Here is a 23,143-nt window from a genome sequence, read left to right as displayed (position 1 = left end):
CATGATCATTTTTCCAGCTCCAGCTCTTCCCATTGAGGGCTCAGACATCGAGAGGAAGGCTGCGCTGCTCCCTGCGCCCATCTGTAGCTTGCAAGAAGCCCCAGGAGTTTGTGGGCACCTTGTAAAGAGCAATCTCACGAGGGTTTGTTTGTGTAACGCTCTGCTTGGGAGCAGTCTGTCTTCTTGCAGTTTCCTCCCTCCTACGCTGCAAGACTTTGTGCTCTCCCCTCCATCCGAGATGTTTAAACGTTCACGCTCTAGAGGCATCTTTCATTTTGAGCAGGGAAAGTGTGACTGACCCTTGCTAAAGTACACACCCCATCCCTGGCAGACGGAAATTGTCAATGGCCTTTCACCAGCTCCTGAATCAAGATTGATTAACAGGAGCTTCAAATGATAGCTCACATTACAGGAACATCACCAGTGTTACAGAAGATACTGCTGAGTAGTCCTCCCCGTTGTGTGAAAGGGCAGGAATAGTTACCACGACATCACAGAGCATAGTTGCCTTGAGATCAGGTCCTTTTTTTCTCTCTATACACACTTCCAAAAGCCATTTGTGCTCACAGTGAATCTCCAAAGCCATCAGCATGGAGGGCTAACACACTGAAAATATTGCAAGCCCTTTTTTGACTGACACCAATAAAGTTCTAAACTGATAACAGACACAGGGGTGTTTCCTAAAAAGAATTTCTACCCACGAGACATTTTCAGGGGAACACCAACATTGCCTGGGTCGGTGGGTTTTTGCCTAGACAACTTCTTTTAAAAGCAGTGTCCCTTTTCCAAACTGGCCAATTATCTTTGCCACCGCATTCCTTTGTCAGAGCAGCCTCCAGCTGCTTAATCTCAGCCACTTCAAGCTGCACCTGTGAATCAGGCCGGGTTAATCACACTAACAGATGGCAGGGGCCAAACAGGCAGCTAAGAACTTATATCATTTTAAATAGCATCTAATGTTTCACAGCTTCAGAGCAAGGGCAGTCGTATACAACAGTGACTAACTAGGGGAGCTGAAATCAGGCTCGTACTTTATACATTGGCACAAGTGTTTCAAGCACACAGTATAGCTGCCAGTTACTAATCGGGCTGAGGAGTAAATACACTACCTGGCTACTGCAGTCAGTAACTAGCTGACATCTCCCATGAAGGATTTCTGCGTTCTGCACATTATTGACTTTACAAAGCACGAGCGATAGCAAACTACCAGTCACCATGGGGATTTTGCAACAGTGCACAGGGGCATAAGGAACCAATATGAATTTTACTTTTTTTTTCTTAGCAACTGCTCCATTTAGAACCTATTAATAGCTTTCCAAATTCTCTAAAGGGACTGAAGTTTAACATTCAGATAGGTTTAAGATTCTTTTAGCCCATTTTCATCATGCATAAGAAACATAAAATGTGGTTTTAGTGCTGGATTGCTTTCTTTGCAGCAAACCTTGAGGTCCTTCGCAGACAAAAGAACCTCGTTGTCTCCAAATTCATTCTCCCGGGGGAGATTTCTGCCAAGATTAAGAATTGTAGGATTTGCCTCATTACAACTGCATTTTATTTTTCAAAGTTTCCATATCACCTTTTAACAAAGTGAGCTGGATCTTTGTTTCTTCTGTTAAATTTCAGCTCAGGTTTAGGAAAAGTTAGTTCATCTGTGAGAGTCTAAACCAGACAAAGACTGAACTTCAGTTCAGGAAGAAAGGAAACTGCAGAAAAGAGCGAGAAGGGAAAAAGAAAGTACAGACCAGTAAAGTGTGTTCAGAAGAATATTAGTTTATTTTTCTTTTTTTTTTTTTTTTCCAAGTTACGAACTATGTGAAACAGAAAATGGAGAAGGACAAAGATATCACTATTTGACAGTTCATGCAGTTAACAATCAAGGAGCTCTGAAGGCAGGAGTGCGAAAGACGGGACATTATTTTCCACGTGGATCTTGCTAGTGACTTCTGGCAGTTTGCTGTTACTTACTCATCTGGTTGCTGTCATTCACAAAGTCCTCGGACCCATCATTGTCGTCTTCATCATCCCCAGAGGAAAGAGCATCTGCACATTAAAAATAATCAAGTCTTTAAACGAGTCCGTTTTTGCAGACAAATAAATCAATATGCTACATCTTAGATTATCTATCAAGGAGAACAGACGTTACGTTAGTTGTGCAGAAGCTATAGAAAGAGAAAATCCAGACACAAAATGTGTGTTACTCTACTAAAATGCTAACAAAACTAGCTAATAATCCTGAAATGCTACAGAGTTTCCAAAGGGAGCTCGCTAATTCCAAAAAATCTCTTTCCACTTACAATTTTTATTTTTCTTAAAGACATTCAGTTGAACAGAATTAGTGTCTCCAGAATGATTCATCTCTAAACTTAGAGGATTTAGGACACCCCTTTTCCTCTTCTGATGCAGAGGAAAAGCCAGTAGAATGAATACAATGTTTTATCATCATCACAGCAACTCTGTATAATTTAGTCCTGTCATAGTGGCATAAACCAGAGAGCTGTTCAGCAGCTGTTAATGACTATAGATCCCATGAAGTAAAAGGACTATATACAAACCGAGTCCATTTCAGGGTCAGAAAAAGGAGCAAAATACCTGAAATAACTACAGAACTCAGCTCAACTCACTGTGCCTGAGTGGACTGTTCCACAGTACATCAGAACGTGTCTTTATATCACATTTTACAGCTTCTACATGCAAAAAAACCTACGTTTAACTCACTCACCTGTAACATTTACAATGAAGTACAGAGTATCACTGTCTAGGGTCCTAACAGCAGTGCAAGCATAGAGGCCCGAATCTCTGGGTGAAGCATCCTTAATTTGTAAGTACTCCCCAATAATCATTGTCCTATTGTCAGGCCCCAAAGGGACCCCATCCTTAGTCCAACTGATCATGACGGCATCTTTCAATTGACAGCGTAACTCAAGCGGTTCTCCTGGAAGTGCTGAATATACATCTGGCTGAGAGATTTGGTATTTGGTTGGCGGTTCTGTGAAGGTGGAAGGAAAGAAGGAAGTAGAAGAAAGAGAAGGGAAAGGAGAGAATTTCCAACAAAAGTCAGTGAAGGCCCTTTTCATCCATAGAAATCATGTTCAATAAAAAAAGTTGCATCCAGATTAGCCCAGCAATCTGTCTCATAAAACTGAACCATATGCAGGTATGGGATAGGCTTTATTTTCAAGAAGTTAACCACAAAAAATGTTCATTCCCTTTTGATCAGCATCTTGGCACATGCCTTGTCCCAAGTGCCACATAAAGGCACAACCCTTCTCACTGGTCACAATGAGCCGACTCTCATGAGGAGATGAGTGCTGATGAACCTGAGGGCTTCAAAGAATTAGGAGCTGTCAGGAGGAGTTCAGAAAGCATATTCAGTTTTGTATCTTAGCATTTGTGTCTATGATTCAAACAAATATTTATCTTTCCCCATCCGATTTTGTAAGTTGCTTAAAAAAAACAAACAAACAAACAACAAAAAAAACCACCGCTGAAAGGAGCTGTGTTGGAAGAAAAGGGTGACCAAAAAACCCTTCACTAGCTAATCCACTAAACATGAGTTCCTATACACAGCATATATTATGTCCTTTATTTTTCTCCCTGCACCCTTCCCAAAATCTCTATATTTGCCTTCTGCACTGCCAACTCTGCTCCCAGGGATAGTAACTTTTTCCTTTAGGGTTGGTTTTTTGGGGTTTTTTTGCTTCATTTTTTATTTCACAGCCTCTCCTAAATGGAACACAGCAGAAACTCAGAACACAAGCAAAGCTTTCAAAGTCACAGTACACACAGAAGTTCAAAACTAAATGGCTCATCCATCAGTTTCCTTTTGTAACCAAATAACGAGAAGAATGTCAAACCACACTCTTTTTCCAAAAAAACATCCTTGGAAAACTACATCTGCCTATAGTTACTAGGGCTTCATCACCTCCTTCCAAGGCCAGGTCTCAGCAGGGGAATGGGAACTGCAGCCCTGGGCACTTGGGACTGTCTCGGCAGGGACAAGAGGACAGCTTGGCACAGGGTGGAGGGACCCCCATCCCACATCTCTGACACACTCAGGCTGTGCCAGATACAGGGACTGCTTTTGTAACCAGTTTGTCCCTACAACCACAGCATCCCTCTCCCATGAGCCTCTCGGCCTCACCAAGGCCAGCATGAAAAGTAAATAAGGGTAAGCAGCATGAAGGCATCTTCTGTTTGCTGATGAGGAGGGTCACATCGCAGGGACAGCTGCTCCCCGCCGCACACCCCAGCACACATCCTTCCCAGGCAGGCACCAGCTGTGCACCACTGTGTGCATATGTAAACGAAACACCTCTTCTCGTTTGTTTGGGAGTCTGAGGGAATATTAAAATAGGTGACACCTCAGTGTCCACCCTTGCTTCTAAGAATATCGAAATCCTGAAACCCGTGTTCCTTGTCTGTGGGGCATAGCATTGGCATTTATGTACCACACCTTCAAAGGAGAAGTCTGAAACCAGTGTCACATCTGAGCTAGTCCATGGACAACAGTTTGGAAATGCTGAAGCTTTAGCTTTAGGTAGCCCTATGAGGAAAAGAGAGTTGGACTCAATGATCCTTTTGGTCGCCTTCCAACTCAAGACAGTCTATGATTCTATGTGTACCCCAAGTGGCCACCACAGTGGGACACCTGTATATTTAAATATCGGGTTATACTGATGCACTTGAAAATAAGAGTGCCAAATTTCTCCTCCCACTCATCCTGAAATCACGTAATTTCAGGGAGTTCAGTGGGAGTTTGCTTGAAGCGAAAGGAAAAGAGATCCAGGGATGCGCCCTTGCAAAGCAAGCAAAGCTTCTCCTTTTCCCTAGGGCAAACATGGTTTTTCAAACAACAGATTTGACACATGCATCACACCAAGATGGTGGCCAGGAGAAGTACATAAAACCATTTAAACAAGACCAATTATGGAGACTGTAAAGATTCTTGGATTTAGATTTTACAACAAGGTCTTTAAACTTTCTAGTGTGCAAAGTTCCATCTCAAAGTCTAGGACAAGCTACAATACAGCTTTATACTCCTTATAAACTAATTCAGTCTTGGTGATACAGTCACAAATCCACAGATCTGCAATGCAGGTGTTTCACCAAGTACTACACTACGCTGTTAGAAATTTAATTTCCAGAAGGAGCATGGGCTCCATTCTACATATATTTTATTAAGAGTAACCAGTATATTTGAGTCTGCTTGATTTTTTTTTTTAAATTCAGATCTCACTGTCAAATTAAAAAGAAAAAAAAAAGTAGCTGAAGCCAGCTAGCTCATTTACTTTGAAGTTTTTAAGACTTCTTTGTAATGCTCTACCTGCAAAGAAAATTTCTTTTACAGAGTTTACGCTGTGCCAACAATGTACAGGAGTCTTTAAAAATGTCTTTGTTTAAACTTTTTAAAAGCCACTGTGGGTGAAGATATCTCAATCCTCCTTTAAGTGCATTAGAGGCTTTTGCTGAAGAGCTCCAGGAAATGTACAGGACGGTCATACAGGTTGTGGTGGCCTCCTGGGCAGATCAGTTGTTCACATACAATTACAAGGAAAATAATTTTCTACCTCCCATCCTTATTTCCTCTCTTTTTAAACTGTTATCCCCAAATTCACAATGATTCTTTCAACACAAATACAAACTCAAGAAGAGTAATTTACCTCAAAATTACAAAAAAAAAAATCCTTTTATAAGTAACATTACTAGTATATTGAAGGAAAACAAGTTTCAAATAGATATTAGCATTTGGGAAATATTATCACCCTCCATTTCTCTCTCTCTAGAATATCAGTGAAGATACAGCACAAAGCGTTGTCATGAAATAATGAAGTCATGTTTGGAACTAGTGAATTATTTCAGGTAAGCCTTTGTGTTGCCAAACTAGAATGTAGCAGCACTTAAGACTGTCACTTTTTATAACGTTTGCCTATAAACTTTTTCCAGTGTGGGTTTGAAATGGTGCCCAAAAGCAAACAGAGAACAGGTGGGATTCCGAGGCATGAGTCCACCCAACAGCTTCACTGCAAAAATCTACCAGTTTAAACTGTTAGAAAATTCCCGGCAGCATATAAACAACCTACACTCCAAAGTTAACTCTCTCTCCAGGACACTGCACATGGATTTTTACATCACTCTGAAATTTAGGGACAAATTTTGAACTCATGGGCATGCTGTACCATCAAACCAACAGCTCTCCTGAGGCTGACATCAGGATCATTTCCCTGTTTCCACATCTTTTGAGCATAAAAGAGAAATAAGGCTGCAAGTTTCCTCAGCCCTCACTTGTACCCATCCTCTAGTGTTTTCAGCAGCATCCTCCTGAATTTTCCCTTAGTGAAAATATCCAGATGGGAGGAAGAGGAAGAGATAACCCTATAGAGCCTGCACCACCAAGCAAGACTTGGTGATCGGCTCTCACATCCTGCTCCTCCAGCCCTCTCTGAAGCTCTGCCTCAAAACTGTATCCCTCAGCCATCACCAGAAGCCTATAGATCAGCCCTTTGCTGGGCGAGCTCTGCACGGCCGAGGGACAGTGGCACAGGATGCCTTTCTTAGCAGGCTCTCCTGCAAATCCTATAATTGTGGCATTAGTTCCTACCACAAAGGTGCAGTACCTGATGTGAATAACACTTGTCTACCACCCCTTAAAAAACAAACAAGGAACAAAGGTATGTGTAAAATTTCTGGTGGTGTTCTTAAACATTGAGGGACAAGGGAGGGAACGTTGCTTCTGCTATTGTCTGCTCTCAGCTACATCCTTATTTGTAGTAGTAGTGCACACAATGTATTTTAACTTTATAGGTGGAGCTGTTGAACAATACCACCACGGAAAACCAAGCTGCTGTTAAATAAACAGACGTGAACTTTTTCTTTGCCTGTTCATACAGTCTCGCAGCACGGTTCATGCCATCCAGCCATCAAATTGTGTTTGTATAAAAGCCATGACCACAATAGAGGACTGAGGACATTCTGAACGTGCTGTTTCAGATTATTACGATAGGCAATTATATTCCAAATCATGCTTCTGTTTAAGATTCAGTCACTGAAACAAGAGATTTATACTTCCTTAGGTTTTAAATTATTATTATTTGTCTCCTTTTATTAAAATGTTAACAAAGAGCTGCTTATCTTAAGGTTCAAGGCATTTAGTTACTTAGTTACAGAACCAAATAGTTAAACAATCAGCTAATAGCTAACCCCAGCAAAGATTCTCACATAACTCTCCATAACACAAAAGCCTCAGACCCCATCAAGCCACTTTCTCTTAAAAAAGCTCTAGTAAATAACTAAACACTTACCATAGCATGCCCAGAAGGGTCAATGGACCTGACCTGTCAAGAATCCAAGAGGTTCATTGCAAAATTGAATGTCCCCACAGGGACTGCCAGGCTGCCAACCACTGCTACTCCTCCTGCTTATCCTACCCCTTCTCCTGTTTTTCCTGTCATTGAGGAAGATCCAGCAAGACCACGGTGGAGGAGTGACACAGAATGGGGATGTCAAGCCATGCCTGAAGCAGAATAGCCATGGGCCCCATGACTTTATGAGTCAAACCCAAGCCTTTACGCTCTCTCCAGAAGCCCACCTCTGAAGGATCAGAAAGCCGAGGTATCATCAGTCAGGTTTGCAACCTCCCGTCCCACCTCCCCAATACAAGCTTATGGGCTTTTCCCTCAATTTAAGTTGGCAGGCTAATACTAAGAGTAGCTCCATGCCCTCTTCCAATGATGGATGATAAACTGAGCCTACAAAAGAGACTGCCAACGGCTTAAAAAACACAAAGTCTCATTCCTGGCCGTGGTGACTATCTCCCGTTAGCCAACGGCAAACCAAAGCCACAAAGGCTAAGCGCGTCTCTTTATACAAAGGGGGACAAAACAGTGTTTGCAATTTATCCATCTGCTTTTCCAAAGTCACTGGATGCCTGCTGTCTTATTTGTATGGCATTTCCACCAGCTAGCTGCCAGCTCTGCCCAGCTCTGCCTCCGCCAGGCATAAGCAGGGAGTCTCTCTGTTCTGATAAAATACTTTCCAAGTTACTAAAGTTCCTTCTAGAATTTTAAAACACACACACACAAATCCTTTGTCACTGAGAACAATACCTCAAAGAGCAGGAATCATCCTCACCAATGTGTAAAAACATTAATTGTTCAAATTTGATGAAAAAGGTCTCGTAGAAAAACTTCAAACGGCACCAAAGAGCAGGACGTATACGTGATAGTTATAAACATTAAAAATGTAGCAGATTCCAAGTCTTCACTTGTTCCTTTAAAACAAACTCCCAGGCTACTCTGTTTGAAAGCACAGCGACTTCAACAAAACATTAAGCACCAGACTCTCCAAAATAAATGGAGATATTTTTTCCTGGCATCTTCTTTAACCCTATTATCCTTATTCTACCATCTAGTCCATCTATTCTACCATCAGGACCATCTAGTCAGCTGACGGGTACAAGAGATTAGAAAAAAAGTATGTGAGGAACAGGAAGAATCCTTTTGCCCTGGAAGTGAACGTTTGCAAAACGAGTGTTGCCACACAATACATGACCTGTACTCTAGCAAGTGTAGAGCTTCCAGCCACACTGACTTGCTACAAGTATGGACCTCCAGCATCATGTCATCTCCTGTTGACTGCTGCATATACTAAGATCATTAAAAAAAAAAAAGCGAATCTTCTCCAATTGAAATATTTGCCAATGTCATTATGGGTAAGGGAAAATATTACACTGCACTAACTTGTTTTCCTAAGCTTTAAAGACTTAGAAAAATAAATAATTCTGGTGAGAAGCAAAGTGTTTCACCACTTGCAGGACCTCTTGGCCAAGACAAAAGGTCTGTACACGCACCTAAAAGTTATCCTCACACAATTCCATCTATCTGTTCTTCGGCAGATGAGTAACCATGGAACTGCAACTCCTCCAGGTAACCATCCCCGAGAGCAGGATTTAGCCCTGGCTATGGGCACAAAGGCCTCATCATATCCAGCAGAACAGAGCAGTGGGGGCAAACCTCATGACATCCCCTGCTATGTTGGTATGTTGGCTGACATGGGGTGAGGCGTATGAACTATTTCACCACAGTTTTGATGGCTGCTAAGCAGCTGAGTTGATGTGTCACCCCGTGGTTAAAGGAAGAAGACTCCTTCTCAAAAGGGGAAAAAAAAAAAATGTACTTGTCTAGGCTTCATGAAGAGATTAAAAATTCCTACAACTTGTAGCCTACTTGCTCCTACCTGTCTTTATAGTTGTGATTGTTGAGTTACAGCTGCACAACCACACAACATGCGTCAAAAATGCCAAGTATCACATGCTCGTGGGCTTGGCTGTGTGCTTTATACTTCTGGAAGCCAAGCCAGGGAAGACTCGGAGCATGCCAAGTTCAAAGTAAACAGCAGAGAGTCCAGCAAGGCCACCTCCTGCTGCTGGGAACTGCCCTGCAATTTCTTCCTGTTTGTCCCCATTCTTCACAGTCTGCTCCTTACAGGATGAAGATTTCTTTATACAACAGTCACCATAGGATTTATCTCCAGATATGGGACACAGCAAGAAAAGGCAAAGCATCAGCATGTCTTCTGCACAAAAGAGTTGGTAACCAGGGAGGGCGAAAACACCCCAACCTTCAGCAGCCACACCAAAACCCCTAAAATTATTGTGCTGCCTTTTATCATTTCATCAGTATGATGAGAAACTACAGGCCATCTTCAGGGTTTGAACTTTTCATTCCAGGCACCAAATCTTGACCATTTATATCCAAGCCATAAGATCCATCAGCCGCCTACAGTAAAAGAGTGATAGTCCCTGTGCTAAGTGTGCTGGGGAGTACAAAGAAAACCTAACACACATGTAACGCAGTCTCAAAAATAATTAACTACTCTTCAAACTCATTACAGAAGAGTCTTTTCCTGTAATCTATTATACAATGCAAAGGGGAAATGTATCAACTTTTGCCAGAACCTCAAATGAAAAGTTGGAAAAAAATAAAATAAAATTAACCTTCTCTCTCTACAAGCAGAATCCAAGACCAGGATCATTTTCTCTTTGTTTCTAATTTCAGCAACAGCAGAACATCAAATCTTCCTGACTGTATGCTGAACATAACCAAGTGGCAGAGCAATTTAACCAACTCCTATTGTCCAACTTAGCATTAAGATCTGCTTAGGAAAGGCTCTATATAAGATACACAGCCTTGGGAATGTATAAGATGAGATATGAGCATGTATATTTAGTTGCAAAAGGTTTTTCTTGGTTTTAATATTTTCTTGCATCTATTCCAATCTGCAACTTTTTTCAAGTTCTTTATTTGCATTTCAAGAGCAACACAAAAACAGAACAGAACATAGCAGAACACCAAACATAAAAACATATCTCTTTTCTTCCAGGTTTGCCGAAGGCCATGCTCAGGACTATTACTACTCGACATGCAAAAGAAATAAATTACAACTGTGAGGTTAAAAATTGTGCAATTTCATGTTCAAGTGTTAGTTCTGGATGCAGAGAACATCTATTCAGACTCCCTATAAGCAAGTCAGCAGTTGTTTCTTTTGTACGCTGTCCCATTTTTACTTGACTATACAAATCCTCTTAATTTTAGCAGCTCGTCTGGAAGTCTCATCTTGCCTGTTCCCCTGAAATTCATCTTCCTCTGCTTCCCAAAGTGGGATTTGAAAAAAGTCCTTGGAAACAATACCCCCAAAACACCCCCTCAGCACTTTGGAAAGTGCTATCCACAATACATATAAACCATAAGACATTCTCCAAATATGTCAAAGCTTCAAGGCATACCAGACTCCCTTTTAACAGAGAGCAACATTTAGTCAAAAGGCAGCAGAGCTAACTTAATTCCAGTTCCACACAGAGAACAGTCACCAGTAGAATCACAGAATCATTATGGTTGGAAAAGACCTCCAAGATCACCAAGTCCAACTGTCAACCCAACACCACCATGCCCACTAAACCATGTCCCTAAGCACCACATCTACACATCTTTTAAATATCTCCAGGGATGGTGACTCAACCACCTCCCTGGGCAGCCTGTTCCAATGCCTGACAACCCTTTCAGTAAAGAAGTTTTTCCTAATATCCAATCTAAAGTAGTACCGAGGGACAAGGAAAGAGCAGCAGAACAAGCCCTGAAGTTAAAAGCTAGGCTGGCTATCTGCGCTTCCAGGTGGCCCACAACCATTTCTACGACAAGGGTTATTTTTAACTTGCAGACACCTCCGTCACTCACAGTGGCTCCTGGGCACTCTGCCATACTAATGGAAGATGGTTCAAATGCTTCTGAATTGTTAGGAGAAGGGTTATTACTGAGTGGTGGTGCACTGCAGATTTATTACAAAGCCTCCATATTAATCCTGCATGTCTGAAATACCTGTGGTCCCCTCGTCAGTAAACAACATTGGATAAATCTGGGCACTTCAACACTGTAACATCTAAACAAGATTATTTTTCATGATTAAACTATGTTTAATAGAACCAAGCTTAAGAACTGCTCAAAATTTAAACTGAGGGTTTAAAATGATTTTTAAGAACTGTTGGGTAACAATCAGAAATATAAATCATATTACTTTCCTTGAAACAAATTAAACATTGCAACACAGAGACACTGAGCAGGGCACTTCACAAACTTGCAAAGCCAGTCCCACAAAAGCAGGCTCTCGGTTGCTGCCGGCAGCCGGTCCTGCCAGCAGCTCACCTCTACCCCTGCGCACCCATACGGGCCATCCGAAAGAAAGAGGAATCATGACTCTTTTCATGTAGGTTTTTCTACATCACAGCTTTCTATTATGTGGAAAACTAAATTGCAGAGTGGTGCTCTGATCCGCCTAACCACAATTTAAGCTCCTGCAGACTTGTCCTGGTCAGTACAGACTGGTAAAGCATGCCCAGCCACAGCATCCAACTCCAAACCCCACTTAAGAAATAGCCACAATGCAGACAAGCCCCCCGGGAGAAAGCCTGAGGTGATAACGACCACGTCACTAAACTCCTTTCAAAAGAGAAACTCATTAAAAGCTAGGAGAAAAAAGAAGAAATACAGCCAAAAAAATGATTTTCTTCTCCCCAACCAGCTTCTCATCCTCCCTTTTCTGCCTCCCAGTCCCCCAGCACATTGCCCTTCCCAGTGCACCCTCACGAATGCAAGCCCTTTCCTTCATACAAAGGAATTTTCCTCTCAGTTTTTGTGGCTTTGCTACCATAAGACACTCAGTGAGGCTGCTCGACATCGCTTAATGTCCCAAACTGATGAGCCAGTTCTTTTGCGGAGGAGGAAAAGCAATAATTACACACAACTTGCAACAGCATGCGAGGAGGGGAATGAAAGTAGGTCAGATCTCACGACTCCTCAGCTTCACTGAGGTTCACCAAATGCTTTCACTTACAAGCATCTTAAAAATACAATTAAAATAATAATAGCGTGGCAAGTGAAGGAAGTGGCACAGTAGAATTCAGCTAGTGCTTGCTATGCCTTTCTGTCCCTCTCTTTGATACGGATAATGTCATCTGTTTGGTGACAAGCAGCAAGAGGATCTGAACCAGCAGAAAGCAAAGCCCATGAGACACATCTCTAGACCAGGTGCTGACTACTGATACTCAGAAGTAGGTCCAGGAAAACCAAACCCCTAAAAAAAATAAAATAAAAAAAAAAATAAAAAAAGGTTCTATTTAAAAAGAAAAAACCCAGCAGTGATAACTAAGAGATGGGAAAAGATACCCTGAGGATGTACATCATTAGTAAATGAATTAGAAATTGGTTTCAGAAGTTGGAAAAAAAAAAAAAAACAAAACATGTAAATATTTTCCCCCTTACAGAATGCGGCATTTTGCAACAGTGCCCATGCAGTAAATGCCAACTCAGTTTCGCTGACGCTCCTTACTCCGATTGAAACGCGAAGGGCCAAACTTCCACAACAGCTCGGCACTCCCACCACACGTTTCATAATTACAACAGGAGCTGTTGGCTGCCGCACTCTTGAAAATCTGGTCCTTATTTAAGATTTGCTTGTATTCAAAGTTGCTCCAACTTCTCTTTCAATCAGTTTAAAAGCCAGTCTCCAGTACTTCAAGATTGCAACTCTGATTTGAGGGCACTTTGTACTAAGTCCACCCTCCCAAAAATGCTACAAAACCTAAATTCAAAGGTCTGAGTTTCAAATCCATTCCCAGGTGCTGTAAGGATAATTTTCCCCCGGCTGGCTCCATGCCAAATCAAGTATTGTCACATTTCCCACAGCCACCACAAACCAACCTGTGATGGAGGAGCACAGCACATCCAGCCCATGACCAGGGAACCAAACAACCAAACCCTCAGTCACGTTGGTCCAAAACTCCAGACTCTCCCTCATTTCAGACGTGTTTTGGGTTCCTGATGTCTTTTCAGCATGAATTTTGCACTTGTTTAACTACATTGAAATAAATTTTCTCTTCTAGTTAAGCCAGGTGCACTATTACAAACAGACAAGATGTAACTTGCCGAAGCGGGTGATGGTTCTTTCAGAAACACAGATTTATATTGCTAAGGAGCTCTGCTTCAAAAAAAGTCTCCACTTTCACTCTGAAACTTCAACCTTGAGGACTTACAAATGTTTAACACTTAAAAATCTGACCCATCTAGTAAGGAATTTTTCTTTATTAATGATAAAAAAGGGACAGTTAAGTATTTTTCTCACACTCCCACCTGTTGCTAAACTAAATATTCATTCTAAGAAAATCCTAATCTTTGACTGTATTTGTACAAAGTCAAGTGATCATTTTTACTAAATCTGGATATAGAAATATATTTATTAAGAGCTATGCTGCAGTTATTATTAAAACACCACAATAGTCCATCATCTCTTGCGTACACAACCTTGCATAACTGGAGTTGTCAGCATTTTCATTGTCAATTCTGCTTTCAAAGGTTTGTAACTTGCCTGTAAAAAAAGTTACTACAGCCTGAAATTTGTTGCAAGTTCTCCGCCAAGGGAGAACTATTTTAATATTAGAAAACTCTGTATCCATTGGAGTTGGTGGCTGGGTTGGAGTTTTATCTATGCAAGTGGGGTTTAAAAAAAAAAAATTAATTAAAAAAAAGAATTAAAACCCCACAACTCAGCATATTTGAAAATCATTAAAGGAATAAAAATAGTAACTAAAGTTAGCTTTTAGGAATTTGATTTTTTTTCTTCAAAAAGCTGCAATTGTAAAATATGGGACATAAGCCTTAAATCCTTAAATGTGCAATGATTTGTGCTACTCTGCAAAATAGTTGCCACGCTGACACGTTACTAACTCCTAATGTCTCTTCAACACCAACTGTAAATAACAACCCTACCCATGCCCAATTAGTCTGCAGCTCAAGACTGTCTGCAGATTGTAAATGCAGAATGGACAAGTTAAGACTGACTTAATCTGGCTGCTTGTACAATTCCCCAGAATCTCAGCTAGCAATTCCTGTGCTGGGCCAAAGAACTTACTGAACCAGATCTCTGAAAGGGCATCCAGCCCTCACCCAAAGCTGTGGGGATGTCACATTCCTCCATAATGGGATGTGATAATTGCCATTCCTTAAAAAGAAGACCCAAAAAACTCAACCCTCCGATCAAACTAACCAGTTTGAATTGTTAATCTAACTTGCAGAATATATCAAAATCACTGTTCTTGGGGGAAAAAAAGGCAAAAAGGGAACTCTGGTTGAACTTTTTGCTTTATTTTTCCTCCCAAATTGGAAGCAGCACCCTGGTGCTTCTCCACTGCCCCTGCCCTGGGAAGGTGACCACTGTGCAGGGTGCCACCAGCCCTGCACCCTCGCAGCAGGGTGGCATCGGCATAGAGAGAACCATGCGGGATGGAGAGCATGCTGCTCACTACCCATTGGACAGGGGACATCCCACCACTGCAGCATCCCTCCTCCACGTGCTGCAGCCCTGCCCACTCCCTGGAAGCCTGAGAATCATAGAATCATTAAGGTTGGAAAAGACCTCCAAGATCATCCAGTCCAACCATCAACCCAACACCACCATGCTCACTAAACCATGTCCTTCAGTGCCACCTCTACACATCTTTTAAATACCACCAGGGATGGTGACTCCACTGGGCAGCCTGTTCCAATGCTTTATAACCCTTTCAGTGAAGAAATTTTTCCTAATATCCAGTTTAAAACCCCCTTGGTGCAACTTGAGGCCATTTTCTCTTGTCCTGTTACTTGGGATAAGAGATCAACCCCCACCTCTCTACACCCTCCTTTCAGGTAGTTGTAGAGAGCGACAAGGTCTCCCCTCAGCCTCCTTTTCTCAAAACTAAACAAACACAGTTCCCTTGGCTGTTCCTCATAAAACTTGTGCTCCAGACCCTTCTCTCATGAAAAGCACCTCAAGAGATGCCAAAACCTAATCGAAGGATCTCCGACTGTGCTAACTGCTGTCACCACAGGTGACATTAACCTTCAAGCACTGACAACATTTTTACAAAAAGGAAGGTATTGCTCTAGGTACTGCACTGAGTCTGTTTATATTTGTATGTTGTCTAGTGCCAGCAATGAGCTGTGACTGAGCTAAAACCCAAACGACAACTCGTTCCTCACATCAGAGCCCACCATAAGCACACACCATCCATTCTCCATGCTTTGCTCCTGCCACTAGAAACTACCCAAATGCACCTTTAAGGCTATTTTGAACTACTGTGTTTTTCACAGGACACAAAATTAGGCTGTCCCTTGTGAAAAGCTTCAATTAGTCCTTTGAAATTTGACCTAAATTAAAAGAACTGAAACACGCTGTTGCTGCACCAGGCGAGGGCTCTGAGTGGGTGCTCCAAGGACAGCGTCAAGGCATTGCATGTGGGGAAGAGACTAAATTAGCTACCCAGCAGAATGATAACGCACAGCTTGGGCAAGGGAAGGTCAAGGGAGAGCTTGCTATTTATCAAATATATGTCTAAACTAATTATTCAGTTCACAAAGTAACCCTTCAGCCTATGTGTGCGGTCAGAGCCCCTTTGAAATGTTGGCTATCATCAAAGGCCTTCACAGCCCGGGCACACAGAAGGAGAATGGCTCCTTTGTACACACAAGGGTAGATTTATTTCTAAATATTTAAAAGCAGAAAGTCTTTATACTCCCTAGGATAAAAAACATATATGTAAACACTTGATGCAAGACATAATTTGATTGTTGACAGTCCCCAAACAAACTCCTACAGGTCCTGTTTCTGCTCACACTGCTTAACAGCCTCAGATTTTACTATCACTTCTAATGGAAGAAAGCACCACAACCAATAACAACCACGGTCAAGATCCAGCCCTTAGTGAGCACCCACGATGTCAATATTGACATCAAAATTAACTACGGCTCAAGACACCATCTTCAGTGTGAATCCTGTCATAGGTACCAGAGTAATATCTAATGGTCACAGATGAGATCCAGAGCTCAACAAGTCCAGCATTTTATAAAAGCTTCCCAGAAAAGCGTGCTACCAAACAGATCAGATTGACTGCAGACATCTAAAAGTTCCTTGATATATGACAATGTCTTGCATGTATATTGCTTGTGCTAAAATACCTACTTAACCAGAAACTCTGAAGAAAACGGTTGCAAATGTCTCTAAAGTTATTTTTAGCTAAGAGACAAGAGTATATTATATTCTCTATTACAACCAAAGGAAGGAAAAGCCACAATCTCAATTCCTGTTAACGATGCATTCAGCTTTTTGAATATTCTGAGTCACTAAGACAATAAAAAGTAACAATAAAAGCACCTAACATTAAAAAAGAGACAAAATTTAGGGGATGCCAATGAAGGAAGACTAAAGAACAGATCAACACATGTCACGAAAGGTCACCACCCTGTCGACCTTCTCAGCTGGTATGAAATGTCATAGCTCTAATGACTGCACAGTCAGCAGCCCTACTGAAAATCTACATTATTAGAGCACCTGACCCCACAAATTAGCTGTGGTCAAAATGTTTGACATTTATGAAATTAAAAAAAAAGAAGTCTGCTTTGTCTTTGAAGAGATTTTTTGAAGGGTTTTTTTGTTTTGTTTTCAGCTGAGAGACTTTGTGGGTGGCAGTGATAGAACCCAGAGAAGGTGATTGTGTAAAAAGTTGGGTTTGTTTTTTTTTTTTTTAAAGGGGTTTAAGGAAGTACAGAAAGGAGGTTTTATTTCCCAAATCTCAGATATAAATCCCACACAATTCCCTGTATTCTGCAGCATAAAAGATTTTATTATACCATTAACTTAGATGTGTGGGTTTTTTCTCCTTTCTGGTAATGATTCAGGTTCTCACATCTAAAATTGTTTCATGTCAGTACCATTCCTGCCCAGAGAAGAAGTTTTAAAGTCTTTTTAACAATTTACACTTTGATAAAACCCAGATTCCACCCTCTGGATATTCACCATGGAAGAAACATATTTTTAAACTACGCTTTTTAATATAATAAAAGCTATTCTTTCCCTGAAAAGATGAGATCAGGCATCCTTGAAAAAATATTACCTTTCTCCCTGTGAAATACTCCACCAATCATGCAATCACATTGCTCCTGATTTAACCCCAAAACTAGGGGACCTCATGACCAACAGCTAATCTGAAACCAGAATTATTCACGATTTTGTCATGCCTCTGAAAAGCCAAAAAGGCACTGGGTGTGCAATTAACAAATCATACAGTAAGTGGTGAGAATTGGGGTTTTGGGTTTTTTTAACTGAGTTACCTTTAAAAGAAAAAACAAATAAACAAAAATCTTTGCTATCAACAATTTCTATGGCTGACGGATGACAATACTGCTATACTTTGTTAATTTTTTTCAGGAATGTTTGCTAGGGAGGAGGGCTCATCATCTCTAAATAGTTCATCCCCTGCCATCAATAAAAATGTACTTGGAACGGGTTCTAAAAATGTGTTAGCTGGTGACGTCTATTTTTAGAGGCAGTGGACAGAAACAAATAAGTTTTGCATTAAAATGTATTAAAGAAAAACAAAGCTGTATCTGTGGATGTGAGGAGTAGAATGTGTAAAGGCCAAATTCTCTCCAGTAAACTCGACGGATTAGAAATGCTCTATGGACTGTTATATTGGTTTGACAGCTGAGTTATTAGAAACTCCTCTGAAGGACAGGTAAAACCTTATGAAGGAAGCCTCACATTCCCTTTAAGGTGCCCAGAGACCAGGAAATATCCTACACAATACAACAAAATCATTCTTAAATACAGTCAGATCAAAATAAAAAAGCAGTCTCTCCTTAGCTCCTCAGAGCAGAAAACCACTTTGCAAAGCTTGAGGAACAGATATACCTACAAGAACATACCAACAAGTGCAGGCTCAAAAAGAGCAGATTTTATCAAAACATCTTTTCCAACATAAAAGTTTCAATTAGGCTTTGCTTTCACAGCAAGAAACTGCAGCCCTTCCTATTCAGATCTCAACATTTCCAGAACATGCAACCCAGACATTGTACCGATTGTTCCTGGATATTAACAACAATAGGGAAATATATTTTAAGTACAAACACCAATAAAGGTGCAACACCATTTCTGCAGAGTGCCTGGCAAAATTAAACATTCTGGCCACGTAGTTAAAAACTATTGGGATCTCTTTTTTCTCCGAACTTCTCAGGTGAAGAGAATCACGAATACATGCAGCTATCCAGCCCTTTCATTTCTTGAGATAGCAACATGTCGGTGCAACAGACTGGCTTCCTTAAAGACCCATTCCTGAAAACTTTCAGCCACAGACTTTAATTATACAACGTGATGACAGTCCCGAGTGAAATCACTGACACCACTTGCTTGTGTACTATTAAATAAACACACTCTTGCATAAACACAGCCCATGTGCAAGCAAGAAAAGTCAAAAAACATAACTCTTGAGGGCTAATCTGTTACTTGCCTTAGATTTACCAAAGCACATAAAGATGTTGACTTCTATTACAGACGTTAAGGCATTTAAAATTAACTTCTTTTGCAGAATTAAGGATTCTAGCGTGATTTACCTTCAGGTTCCAGCGTGGCGTCTTCAACAACTAAATTAAACGAAGGTCGAGCCAGGGTAAGTCCAGCCATGGTGACCACCACCAGGCAGATAAGGCAACCCAAATCCCAGCTGACCATCTTTTTAGAGTAAATTCCTGGTCCATTTCCATATCTCCATGTGGACTTTAATCCCATCTGAACACCTCTAGAGAAGCATGGAGAGAAAGCAGTGCCTTCGGCCAGGGTAAGACCTCCTTCCTTGGAACAACAGCTGCTGCTGCGGAAAGGAGAGAGATTTAACACCATCAGCAAAAACACCTTAAAACACAAACCAAAAAACTTCAGAAAGCCCCAAAGAGAGCTGAAGCGAGAGGGAGGGGAGGAGGATGGGTAAAATAGTTTTCCAGCTTCAAGAATATGTGAAAAGTGAGTGACTTTTCATTTTCTGTTAGCAGTTTCCATCATCACCTGAGGCGTAACCAAGTCCTCCTTGTTTTCACAAAATCACTTCTCAGCACATATTTAGAGAGCTATTTTACTGACAGAAACACAGACCGTTCTGAAAAAATGAGAGGCACACACATGTGCAGGCATATAACCTGTAACACTGCAAAATTACCACAATTATATAAATTATATTCTTGTTATTGTTTGAAGGTTTATGTAAGTTTCCCTTGTTTTTCATTCCTTCACCTAGGCAGCTCTGCAGCCAGCTGAATTTGCAAGAATTCAGTTATTTTCCACAAGAAAAACAGTTGAAAAGTACTCTTTCGACTTGAATAATCTGTAAAACTTTATTTCATCTCGGGATTTCCAGCTCTCCTATGGATGTACCTTCTTCTACCTCAGTTCAGTGTCCTTTCCAAGCCTAAGAGTCCTGTACAGGTGAAAGGCTCCAGTCTTCCCAGAGATACTGGTTAGCTATGCTGCATTACAGGCAATTAAAATCTGTATCAAGATTGGAGTTTTACAGGAGACCTCCCCAGCATCGTTTTCCATTCATATATGCTAAACTGTGTCACACACATTTCTCTTCTCTCTCAGTGATGCTTATTGATATACTTTTCTGACAGGGAAGAAAAAAAAAAAATGACTATTTTATTCACAGTAAAACTAATTTAAATGGATGGAGTTAACCAGCAATCCAGGCATGGACTGATGGAAAAGAGAAGAGATACCAAAGTAACTGGCACTCCCTTCAGGGGACACCCTGTTGCCACCACACTATGATGCCAGGTGAGGGTCAGAAGAGCATCTTCACAGGGTGATTTAACAGCTCAACCAGAAAATTAGACCCGATTTTCCGCTTCAAAAATAAAAGATGGTAAACCTCAGTAAATGGTTAAAACAAGTAACTGCAGCAATTGCTCTAATCTGGCCAGTGATTCACCTTAGATGTGATGAAACTCAACTGAAGCTTAGAGAGCACTCATCTGGAAGAGAAAAATAACATAAAACCTCTTTTTCCCCTCCCGCTCTCACTCTTTCAAAACAAACAAACAAAAAGGAGAAAGTGTAGAAATAAAGTCAAACCTCTCAAAACTCCCTGTCATTTGGATGTGGTACCTCAGCATACAGAAACACGGACAAACATTCCCCATTTATAAAGCCAACCTTTAAAAAGTTTATTCAGGTCTTATTAGCCTTTTGCTACCTGCTACATAACAATCCAAAATCACAGTGCTAAGGACAGAAACGCTGTTGAGGCACCTTTTATCTTGGGTACCACGTACAGTAACTTCTGGAGTCAGCAGAAACAGATTTTAGATGATATAAATAAGGCACTTGGGGAAAATAATTAATACACACTATTTCAGGTGAATCCTTGATACTTCAAGGCAAGTTTTTTCACCTCAGCTGCTATCAGTTCAAAGCTCTGTCCCTCCTTCAGAGATTTAAGCGTAGCGTGAGCATCCCAGACCACAAGCTAGCAACTACCATTAAATCTCCAGTGAAAACACCACCAGACCACTGCATAAACATTTGCAAAGAGCTTCTTTAAATAAGCACAGAGCAGGTGTAGAACTGAAGAGAGCTCTGTCTCCGGGACTGGTTTGCATTGGGTGAAGGTCTGGAACAAGTCCTCCTGGACGCTACCACCCAGGTCAGCCACCCGACTCGCTGTCTGACAGCCACAACTCTGTCGCTCAGTTTATCCAGCTGTAAAGCGGGCAGAAACGCTAATTAGCAGACTGGATGTAATGCTAATTTAATTTCCATAAATCATCCTGTAAAGTTCGATTACAGGCTATGTATATAAACACAAAATTTAATCATCGTTTTGCAAAAAGAAAACATACCAGAATGCTAGCATATACTCTATACTCTTTTTTTGTTAAAAAAAACAGCATTAATTCCACTTATGTTTCAGCTGTTTCAGATTTTTAGGCCACATTAAACGCCACTAAAAGCACGTTTGTGGTTCCTACCCTCATCCTCAGTCCTGAAGTGCAGCACAAGGCTACTTGACCACACGTTCTTCTCACCTGAAGATTTTTGCCAGCTTCTGCACCTGAACATCTGCCAGTAGAAAGAAGGGATTCTTCATCCACAGGGCAGCAGAAAATTCAAAACCGTGGCTCGCAAAGGTGTAGCAAAGGAAAAATCAGAGCTCTGGACCCATCCATGGAGCTAAACCACTTTCTACCACACCAGGACAGTGACCAGGGTTCGAGGATTGCCCTTTCCCAAAAGAAGCGGAATCCAACGAAGATGAAACGACACCAAATTCTTTTCATAGTTTAATCGCCACAGTTGCTGGGGGACGAGTCTCTGGAAAGACCTCCTGCGCTGGATAATTATGTACCTCTATCTCAATGTTTGGAACACAGCCCCAGCATGCTTTTTGGCCTCCACAATTCTGGCTTCCTGACTACAATACCATAATCCCTCCTGGAGTCTCAGACTCAGTGAAAGCCACACGTAGTGTTTATTTTTCCCCTTGAAAGGGAACTCTGTCTCCCTTCTCAGCCTACACTTTGGGGAGGAGTTGTCAGCCTCCAGTGATTGATGGCTCTCCTTGCCACTCGCTCATCAAGTCGATTTTCACCTCGTCACATACCTGCCCAAATTTCTTTGCCAAACTGACAAGCATGGGAAAGCAGACTGGTTTGGGAGCCCAACCAAATTCCTCCAAGCTGTACTTCAGCTTAAAACACACTCACACACACAAACAAGTAGTACTTGTTCAGCAGTGGCATTAATTAAACTCAATGCTCAGTGTTCTTTTTAATCTACTTCCATTGTTGTTTATAAGATGTTTATCACTCCCCAGGGAGAGTACAATTTGTAGAGTATGTTAACCAAATCAATACACTGCTCATTGTATAACTCTTCAGCATCTTTCTCCATTAGGCAGGGAATTAGCAAAAGCTGAACAAAATATGGATCTTCCTTCCACAAAGAAATCTCAAACGTCCTAAAAGCCCAGTAGCTCCATGAGAAAAATCCAGGTACATGAAGCTTGAAAGCTAACAGCTTTCTATACACATACACACATTCAGAAAAATCCAGGTACATGAAGCTTGAAAGCTAACAGCTTTATATACATATACACACGCGTCCATAAACATATATATACACACATACATATAGATCTAACAAGACTTTTCATCATAGTTCAATCTCCAAGCAAATCTGAGCATCACAACTATTAAACATTAATTCTGGAGGACTAATGGGAACCGGCTGGCAGCTTCAGTACTTTTGCATTGTTTGAACTTCTTTCATTTGCTTTCCAGGACTATCCTGTTTTTCTCAAGTCTTTTGCCCCTAAGAGATCAGGACGGGGAGGGGGGGGGGGAATAAAAAAAAAAAAAAAATCTGCATTTTAATTGACATTCCAGAGAGAGACAAGTAGTCCAGAGGCTGCTGATTGCTGTCTATTCAGCCCAAACAGGCTTTTCAGATGAAAATGAGTAAAGGCTAGTGGAAGATTTACAGGGATTTGGTACAAAGGAGACAATGAAGTTTTAAATGTTGATAGCGTTTCACACCAAACGCATAATGGGTCCCTGTTTGAACGGGCCGTTTTGCATTTAAATCTATATTTCACTGAGGATTTCTTTTTTACCCTTATCTCAGACTAGGTCAGTTTCGTTCCCCCGGCGCCGCGGCGGGGCAGGAGCCCCCGCTCCCCGGGGATACCGGCCTCCTCCGGCCAGCGGTACCGAACCGGGGTGGGGGGTGAAGGGGTTGC

General features: G+C 41.3%; 1 protein-coding gene across 3 annotated transcripts in view; it reads right to left on the bottom strand.

The window, feature by feature from the left end:
- The window catches only part of FGFR2 (fibroblast growth factor receptor 2), an 82,728-nt gene extending 63,508 nt beyond the window's left edge, over positions 1-19,220 (bottom strand). The window contains exons 1-3 of one of the 3 annotated variants that reach the window (XM_029085494.1): positions 18,966-19,220; positions 2,720-2,986; positions 1,966-2,040 (exon numbers count right to left, since the gene is read on the bottom strand). In XM_029085494.1, the coding sequence (XP_028941327.1) occupies positions 1,966-2,040; positions 2,720-2,986; positions 18,966-19,140 (517 nt within the window). In that variant the 5' untranslated portion in view covers positions 19,141-19,220. The remainder of the gene's footprint in view (positions 1-1,965; positions 2,041-2,719; positions 2,987-18,965) is intronic. The other 2 variants (XM_029085496.1, XM_029085495.1) reach the window with 2 other exon arrangements.
- Positions 19,221-23,143: the final 3,923 nt, after the last annotated feature.

This window comes from Antrostomus carolinensis, unplaced genomic scaffold (assembly GCF_000700745.2).
Source record: "Antrostomus carolinensis isolate BGI_N321 unplaced genomic scaffold, ASM70074v2 scaffold4476, whole genome shotgun sequence".
Classification (NCBI taxonomy): Eukaryota; Metazoa; Chordata; class Aves; order Caprimulgiformes; family Caprimulgidae; genus Antrostomus; species Antrostomus carolinensis.
Note: the sequence above shows the minus strand (reverse complement) of the source record. Positions and strands in the feature narration are given on the sequence as shown.